We start from the raw sequence: 9,358 nt of genomic DNA, 5'->3' as shown, positions 1-9,358 counted from the left end.
ATGGTGTTGATAACGGAGGAATCAGGTGAAGGTTCAAAGGTTCAAGAGAATGGAGTGGCCGGAGGAGTGGGAGTGGGAGTGGGCAAGGGTGAGACTAGAACCAAGGCAGTGGCTGCGGACACACCCATCATGTCCATCACCAGGGCCGAAGAGGATGGGGACGAGTGCGAGGGGTCGGGAGGGGACGACGACGATGACAGCGAGACCGAAATTTCGGAGATCGATTACATGGATAACTATTGGGAGGATGAGGACGATATCTACCAGGAGTTTGAGGAGTTGGACTTCGAGGCGCTGCCGGACCGCTCGGACACGCGGAGCATTGCCTCGGATGATTCCTTCTACCCGCCAGACAACACCATCACGGTTCGGACCCACATGTTCCGCTCGCCGAGCCCCGAGAGCCCCGAGCCCATCTCCTTCTTCAAGGCCTGCTGCAACAACAACCCCATCATCGTCAAGATCATGATCAGACAAGGAGTGACGGAAGAGGAAGTGAAGGAGACAGATAAGAACAGAAGAGTGGGTGTCTAGGTTCAACACTTTTTACTGAAATACGTATTCATGTAATCTAAACAACTACACATCAGGCACTTCTGGGGTTTTTTTGACCGCTAACTTGAAACCGGCATACACTGGAGCAAAGTGACTGTGTTTGGGGGTGCAAACAGAAGTTTTCGAGGGGGATTCTTTTGGTTCTCTCAGTTATCAAGGTAGCCAACGTGAGAAAACTGAGAATGGCTAACGCAGACATAGCTAATGTAGCTAAGTTCCTATTAGCTACAATCTGATAAAAATAAGTAAATTATCACTAACTTGTGACAAAAGTGTCAGTGATATTTTGACGGTTGCCAGTTTTTGCCAATTCCAACGTGATTCAGGCCCAAACATAAAAGGCCAGCGGCAGCACTGCACCGCTCCGGGTCTTCTTCACGCTTTAATTTTTTCACCCAGGCCTCTCTTTGTTTTTTGCCTGCTCCAACTTTCCTATTGGAAACTGGAAGAATCCTCATCTGTTCCCCCTCGAAAACATCTGTTCGTGCTGCCACATACTCATTTTGCACCACTATAGACTTATGCCAGTTTCAGGTTAGTGGTCAGAAAGAACCTGCCTGAGGTGTAGTTGTTTACATTACGTGAATAGCACATATAAAGAGAGAGTGCCAGCAGGTATAGACTGCCAACAGGGATCCCGGTCTATATCAGGGCAGTTACCTTGTGGAGAGGTATTTATCAGAACTCACGGTCTATCTTGAGACTTCATGATTGTGAGTTCATTCAGTAAATACAAATTCCATCAATATAAGCCAATTTAGCATTTCTCAGTACATGCGTGTTTTTCAAATATACATAAAATCAGATTATTTTCATTTAATAAGTACAACAACTAAGATGTGGTCTGGAATTTCGTGCTTCAAGCTTCTTTGATAGGTTTCTGAGAAAGCTATTTCACAGGACCCAGCAAAGTCAATATCTTCGACTAGAATGGTAAAGCGAAGCACATAAAAACATTTGGACTGACCCTGTGTCAGCTCAGATTTTTTCTCATCGGCAGTCATTAGGTTCTGTGGGCAGGCGAGCTGAGCCTAGTTCAGCTCCTTAACACCAAGGAGTCAGAGGACTTCACTCCCTGCAGGGCAAATCCTGGAGGAGTGTTCAGAGCAATTGGTTAAGCCTCTAGTGACAGATGGGGAGTGTAAATTGACACAGTCAGAGACAGAGACAGTCTCAAGAAGCAACTTGGCTGCAGGGCTCAGCTTTTAAAGGGCTCGCCAAGACATCTACCTCAGCACACTGGGTAAGGAATATGCTTGAAGAGTTCCTGGAGTACTATGGTAGCAATGTCCTTACGCTTAAGATTGCTGCCATAGCATATGCTGATGCATGATTGTGCTGTCACGGAAATGAGCATGGTTTTATGTGTCAACAGTACGTGAGACTAAAAGAGTGTGACCAACTCATTTGCCACTGGGACGCCTTCGCCATCAGCAGGCTTTTGAGTGTCTTAAGCCAGTGGTTGTTTCTGTGAAAACATAAACACTCAGTAGTGCACAAACCTCCACCAACGCTGAACAATTCACCAACTTGCAAAGCCAGGCATTAGCCTAAAGACAAAGGAGTTTCAATATCAAAGATCATTACTTGGAAATTTCTGAGTTCTAACTTGCCATGAATACAGATTAACCACACACCTTGAATGGATAGAAAATTCCTGCATCATCATCATACTTTTCTCCTTTGCTAGGCAGCTAAGATGGATGCCATATAATTTTGACGATGTTGTCATAAAGCATTGTTTCATGACACTGAAACTGGAATGCTATTGAAACCAAACTATTTAAAATTCATTGTAAAATCAAAACTGCACAGGCTACTATGGGAACATTCTTTGTAATGGTAAGATTACCAGTATACCAAGTTAAGTTGGTTTTTTATTTATTTATTTATTTATTTATTTATTTATTGCAATAAAAAGGTATTTACTGTAGATTTGGAGTTATAGGTTCTGCTCTTAAAATGCAATGTGTCACAGTAGTGTGTCACAAAACAAGCAACAATTTGGTTTTACTGCAAACAAAATTTTTGCTCTGGCTTCAAAAATTCTTACTGCAACAGTTGTTGATGAAATTTGAAATGCAATTTAACACCAGCTCACCATAACTGGCTACTGTGAGCTGCCTCTGCACCATCAGGTCACGCGGGTCTCATCTTTGTCATTGTCTCATGACCTTAGATGCCTTTAAATCCAGTTCTCAGTGGATCTTATCCCGCTAAAAGGTTTTATAGGTCAATCGGCTCTAAGGCTGTGCTAGGTGAGGTGCTTGGGCTCTGAAAGACTCTGACTTGCCAGAAGCTTGCCAGAAGCAGAGTTATCTGCAGGTCATCGCTAGACTAAAGGCAAGATACTGGGGAAGGCCTACTTGTTACTTGTCTTCCTTCATTCGGGAAGACTGACACTGCACTGCATGAACTAGAAGTAAATGCCTCTAGACTGGTGACACCTAGAACCTAGAAGTGGGTCAGAAGAGGTCTTGATGGTATTATGGGCACAGAACAATCAGATTTAATATAGCAGGTCAAACCTTCAGGGCCTAGGTAAAATGTGTATGCAAGTCAGCTGAGAAGCAGTACTATAAAAAATAAAATGTAGCCTCAAGCAGAACATTTACAGGAGGGGGCAGTAACTGTTTCTTATGAGTATAATTGAGGCTATTTGGGCTAACGTGTACCAGAGGTACTGAAAAAGTTATCAGCAAAGTAGGTGGATAACACATAGGCATTATATGTTATGAAAAAACAGGTTGTGGCTCGTAAGGCAGGAGCGCATGCATGGATGTCAGGATATTGCCATAAAGATGTCAATATATCTCAAACACTTGCTCTAGTTGTCACGTATTTGAACATGATTGCAGTTGAGTAACAACAACAACAACAAAAACAATCTGTATTTTCTGTTCATGGTTTAGGTAGTATTAATATCCTCAGGCTGGTGCATGAGTGGAATCTAATATTTGGAGTTATTTATACATTTTTCTTTGAGCCATAAACAGACTGAGCACTCATTCCTCAAACCTTCCTACAATTCTTTGCAAGAGCGCATAGAAAATGAATGCAATTTACTGCAACACCCTGCTGATGCTAGCTGTTCAATTTTCTTTCCATTTAAGGTTCCTTGACTGTACTTTCTACTTTCTAACATAATGCTGATTGGGCACCCCAGTGGCATATGAATTTGAATAGCCAGTGGTAATTGGATAGTTGAGTGCTTGGCAACTGACCACTGGCCAGCTGGAAACCAATGTTAAGTCTAGGTTAATAGTCTATTATAGTCTCACCATCTGCCTGATACAGATCATGAGAAGCCGTCCTATACTATAGGTAGGATGACTGATGTTTTTTTGTTTTTTGTTTTTTTGCAATGAATTATGTGACCCTGCAAGAAAATATAGCCATGGATCCCTATAAAAGCCTCACTTTGGAACTAAGAAACATTTTGGCACTGGTACAAGCCAAAATCACAGAGAGAGAGAGAGAGAGAGAGAGAGAGAGAGAGAGAGAGAGAGAGAGAGAGAGAGACTCACAACATCCTTGTTTTTGTGTTTCAGTCTGGGCTGATTGTGGCGTGCTACCATGGTTATGTGGGCGTGGTCATCGCCCTCTCTCAGTGCCCGTATATTGACGTCAACTGGCAGGACAATGAAGGCAACACTGCTCTCATAACCGCTGCACAAGCAGGTAAACCGAGGCTCCATGGGCCTTAGAATTTAAGATCTCCTTTATTTAAGGTGCTATTGTTAAACATCAATATATCATTAACAAATTAATTGTGATACCTTGGTATAATTGCCGTAAACAGATCAGACCATGGTCTAGATGATTGGTAGCCAGTGGTACCTTTAGTGTTTGTGTTTCTCAAAATTAAGACCACATTTCCCATAAACCCCATTGCAATATCCCTTTGTGCTGTAAAGCAACACGATTTCCTACCAAATCCAACCTGGTGGCACACAATGTAAAATGCAGTGTAGAGCAGTAGACGCTGACAATCTTCTCAGTGATGGTCTTGTTTGTTCACGGTAATTCTACTTATGTCTCAAAATGAATGTGGTAATTATTTATTGATTTTAAAATGCTACACCTAGTACCTTTACATTCTTTTTGACACAGAACTGAGCTTTTTATACGTGCATGAAAAGGGGAAACCTGAGTTTTCCTTGTCTGACAGAAATGAAAAGACCTACACCAGAAAGGGTTAAAAATGTGTTCTATGTAAATATGTAAATCGAGTTAAATCTATATCCAATTTGAGACGTATACAAATCCAAAAATGCCTGATGTCAAGATCGGAGACCACAACTGGTCAGAACATGGCAAGTTTTGCCAGGTCTATAATAACTCTTGACTGTTCTATAGCCCCGGTGAGAAGCTTAATTTTGCACACTTTCATATTTCTCACCCCCTCCACTGCTTCTGATGCATAACTTACACCGGAAGGAAATTTATTGCAGGGAATTGAGCCAGAGACCTCCTAAATTGGCCCAAATGAAAGCACAAAGCATATTATGAGGGCTATGGGTGCTTACGACAGCAACAATCACTTTTATTTGCGAGCATTAGAATGTACCATCACAACTAATTTCATAGCGATGCAGCCACACATATCGGACCTAGTGCCTGCCCCCTCATCTGCTAACGATGATGAATGGCCCGCTGTGGCCTGTGATGAATAGCTGCAGACTGCTCTTCATTTTCTGCTTCATTAAGGGAACTATTGATCCCCTTTTGTGACAAAGTACTCTGCAACACCTCAGGGAGAACAGGTGAATAAGAGTACAAGTCAACAGGAATACAGCGGAGGGGTACTTCTGAAACTATGGGGTCAGAACCCAAAAAGGGGTGACAGGCCTGTTTCTGTTGTGACCCCACAGAACAAAAGGACTAGTAGACTATGGTCCAGATTTATCTTAGTAGGTACAAAATCCTTTACAATGTTCAAAGTCAACATTAAGACTTGTGATACTGTATGTGCAAGATAATTTGCTTGACCAATCAGGTGTTATGTCATTGGTTTGCACCAATGAAAGGCTTTAGTAAATCTGGGCCTATGTTTTCATGCAACACAGTCTCATAAAAGTTTGTGAAATGAGCAAACTCTGAAACACAGATTATGTGTTGTGGACAAGATTATGTTCCTCCACCACAAATCGGATTATGTGACAATAGCACAATTTGGACACAATATTTACACCTGTTCTTCACATGAAAAGGTTAGCTAATGGTTAGGTTTCGGCAAGTAAAAGAACTTTGGTTAAAGGAGGGGTATCATTTGCTTTTTTAGCAATTTTATATAATTACCTGGTGCCTATAAAATACATCTGTTAAGTTTTTTTTCAGTAAAAATCGTTTAGTTATAGCTTAAGCTATTCACTTCCCAGTGTTTGTTTCCCACCTACATGTTTTACATAAGCAGCTTCTTATGCTAATGAGCTACTGCTCTGATTGGCTGGGCATTCTGGAAGGCCCGCCCTCCTCTTAGCTCTGATTGGTTGATTGAGACAGTCCAGTGTCTACATAGAAACTGGAGCAAAATCTGACTGGCTTCTACAAGGGGGCGTGTTTTATAGTTGGTGACTGTGGGGAAACGGCATAGTAACATGATTCCATTTTTTTTACTGTGATTACTTTACACCTCCAAGTACCAAAATCACCAGAAATACTAAGAATTGCCACATCCTAGAATACCCCCCCTTTAAGGTTAGGGCAAGAAAAAGGATAGGGTTAGGCAACTAAACTATTTGGTTTAAGATTAGGGTAAGGTTTTTGTCATGGTTAATTAAGAAAAACTTTCCTTGAGAATTTAAACTTCTTGGCATGAGTTGGGAATTGGTTGTCGGAGTTGACAGCAAACATATACACCCAATGACCTCACCCCCCGACCTCCACACCCTTACTTTCCACAATATCAAACTACTGCCTGTGTCTAGTCATGTCTACTTGTGTCATGTCTACGCGTAATCCTTTCATGGTGGGGAAAACTTATTTCTCTCACTTTCCGTGCACAAAGCACATATTTGCATTTGTAGACATCGTGCTCATTTCATGAAATTACTGGAGGCCAGGTTCTTAAATGAGCCTGGATCTCATGGTGAGAGTAGTTTTACTCAGTCGAGAAAATATGAGCTGGAAATCAGGTTGCACCTACTAGGCATAACTGCAGCCATAGTGCCCTTAAGCAATGTATTGAAAGGCACAGCATTGATGACTGAAACTGAAACATTTTGATGGTTTCTGATAGTTCTAACCCTGGCCTGCATGATATCTATCCATATTGTTTTTCTCTGGTCCGCAGGTCATGTCATGATCTCCAACTACCTGCTGAACTACTTCCCAGGGCTGGACATAGAGAGGAGGAACTGTCACGGTTTCACAGCCATGATGAAGGCCGCCATGCAGGGCCGGGCCGACTGTGTCAGGGCGCTCATGTTGGCTGGTAAAACAGACAATACACAACCCAACACGTGCACACACAGAAATATAGCTTACCACCTGGTGAAGATGACTGTTGCCTCTTTATCTTGGCTGTCCACGTTTGAGAACTCTTTTTTTTCTTCCAAGCAACTGGTACCTGCAGGTACTAGATATTGGAGTACAAATTAGGATATCTACTTTGAAATGTAGTGGAATAAAACTACAGATGTAAAGTTGATGACAGTACAATATGTATTACAGTGAGTGATTGCAGTGCTTCAGTCAGAAACGTTCTCTCCACACCTGACCACTGCCATTTCCCCTTGGTATATAAAAGGAGGGGATGTGGAGGGACGGGACTACGGCCGCAAGATGACTCCCAGGCAGTGGGCTCTCTTCACGGGTCGGTATGAGACGGCCAACCTCATGGATCGACTGATGGCTCAGCCCTGCGCCGAGCAGTTCTGCGACTCCTTCCGCCTGGAGTGGCCTGTGCTGGAGGTTAATAAATTCTGCTATGCTACTTCTCTGTGTGTGGAATTCTAAATTTGTTCTCCTTCAAGCCAAGCAATGGTCTGGCAATCAGTTGATTGAGAGACATGAAATTAGTCTTACAAGAAGTCTATTCAGGTCTACAGTACAACAAGTCCACTGCAGTGGACAGATGGAGGACAGATCCATAATGGACTTACACGCCATGGATTTACACAAGATTTGCTGAAATCAGTAGATCAGGTTTCTACATGAAATATCTAAGAAAAACCAGCATTTTCCCCTTAATTGTCCACCTTCCACCATAAGACAATATAACTAGAAGGACAATAGTGCGAAGATAACTTTGGAAAACCATTCTGGTTAAATGTATGGTACTTGGAAACATACTTCTGTCTGTTTCTTATTGTTCTTTTGTGATTATTTGTTTTCAATTACTCATTTTTTGTAAATACAATCACATGAATGGAAATAGTTACATAGTGTGTAAATCATGCCACTTTCTCAAACATGGGGTGATTCCTTTGCCCTACACTTTCTCACACAGTAACAATGTTTAATCTTCTGTTTCTGGCTCTTCTACAGGAGCTCGTGGCCCAGGCCCAACAGCCAAAGTCCTGCTGGAAACGTTTCCTCAACCTCTTCTTCTGCTGCTGCCCCTATAACTTTTACCTCAGCAACAAGATAAACCCTGTGGACGACGGGGTTCTTGACCACATGGTCCGGATTACCACCAGCATCTCCAGCCCGCTCATCGCCACGGCTTGCCACACGGTGAGCCCTGGCACCCCGCCGTGCATCGGCAGGCGCCGCTACGCGGTGCAGGAGATCCTGAGGAGGCAGCGGTTGGCCGAGCGGAAGCGCCTCGGCCCCGACAGGCTGAACAACTACAAGAGATTCTTCCAGAACTCGCGGGTCCTCCTCATCCCCAAGAAGAGCGACCGCAGGGCCAGCCTTCAGCCTCAGCTGCTGAGGGACGTGGCGGAGGCGTCCACCGTGGCCATGAGACGAGCCAGCCTGCTGCCGCTGAACATGTTGAGGAGGAGCAGCGTGCGGCCGGGCATCGTGGTGCCCAAGGTGAGGCTCTGCAAGGCCCCGGCGCCGACCTTCATACCGGACAATGTCAACAAAATGAGCAGCAACTTCGGCGAGCTCCAGATCCCCAAGTGGGATTACAAGATGAAGAGGGAGGAGAGGAGGCAGGAGGAGGAAAGGCTTAGGCTGTTCCCTTTGACAAGGAGGAGGTGAGAGCAAAGGGGACAAAAAGGGAAGATAGAAGTACCGACAATGAAGAGACAAGAGTTTAAAAAAAGTCACAGGCTATCACTTTTGGTGACAAAAAATGCTTGAGAGAAAACGGAAGGGAGAAAAGCAGAGGAAGAAGAGATTGTTTCCTTTGGTATGGCTGAAGCAAGGGGAGAGAGAAGAAGGGTGGACAGGAGGGGAAGAGAGGAGAAATGAAATGCAGAATGTTAGATAAACAGGCAAAACTGTCACCAATGATGAGGAGGAGATGAGGAACTAAAGGAAAGAGAAGGGTTCATGGAGCTACCGAGGACAGGTCATGCTGAGTTGGATGGATGACGAGAAGAGACAGAGGGAGAGAGTGAAAATTAACAGAAACATTCTCAGCAAGAAGAATATTAAGAGGGGAGAAATTGGGGCTTGAGAGGTAGGAAGGTGACAGCTTGACATGGTCAGGTGGAGAGTCGTGGCTAGCCGGTACAGAAGATTGCCGCGGGAAGGGATTGCAAGCCAAGAAGCCATTTCCACTGCTGAGAAACACTCTGTCCACCAGCTATTTGATAGGAAGGAAGAGCTTATGAACTGCGAGTGTGCTCACACAGGCTCGGTAAAAAGGCTCTGTGGAGAATTTTAAGGCGGTGCCACAAATAAA

General features: G+C 43.7%; 1 protein-coding gene across 1 annotated transcript; it reads left to right on the top strand.

Moving 5' to 3' along the window:
* Nucleotides 1–8,709, top strand: ankrd33bb (ankyrin repeat domain 33Bb). The gene is made up of 5 exons (XM_071537584.1): nt 1–522; nt 4,107–4,236; nt 6,851–6,991; nt 7,307–7,470; nt 8,047–8,709. The coding sequence occupies exons 1-5, from the start codon at nt 1–3 to the stop codon at nt 8,707–8,709; spliced, it is 1,620 nt and encodes a 539-aa protein (XP_071393685.1).
* The last annotated feature ends 649 nt before the right edge of the window (nt 8,710–9,358 follow it).

Source organism: Centroberyx affinis, unplaced genomic scaffold (genome assembly GCF_046629955.1).
Source record: "Centroberyx affinis isolate AG114_WGS23_722 - 3 ecotype Tasmania unplaced genomic scaffold, CSIRO-AGI_Caff_v1 ptg003070l_1, whole genome shotgun sequence".
In the NCBI taxonomy this organism is placed as follows: domain Eukaryota; kingdom Metazoa; phylum Chordata; class Actinopteri; order Beryciformes; family Berycidae; genus Centroberyx; species Centroberyx affinis.
The sequence above is the reverse complement of the archived record's forward strand: the minus strand, read 5'-3'. Positions and strand labels throughout refer to the sequence as shown.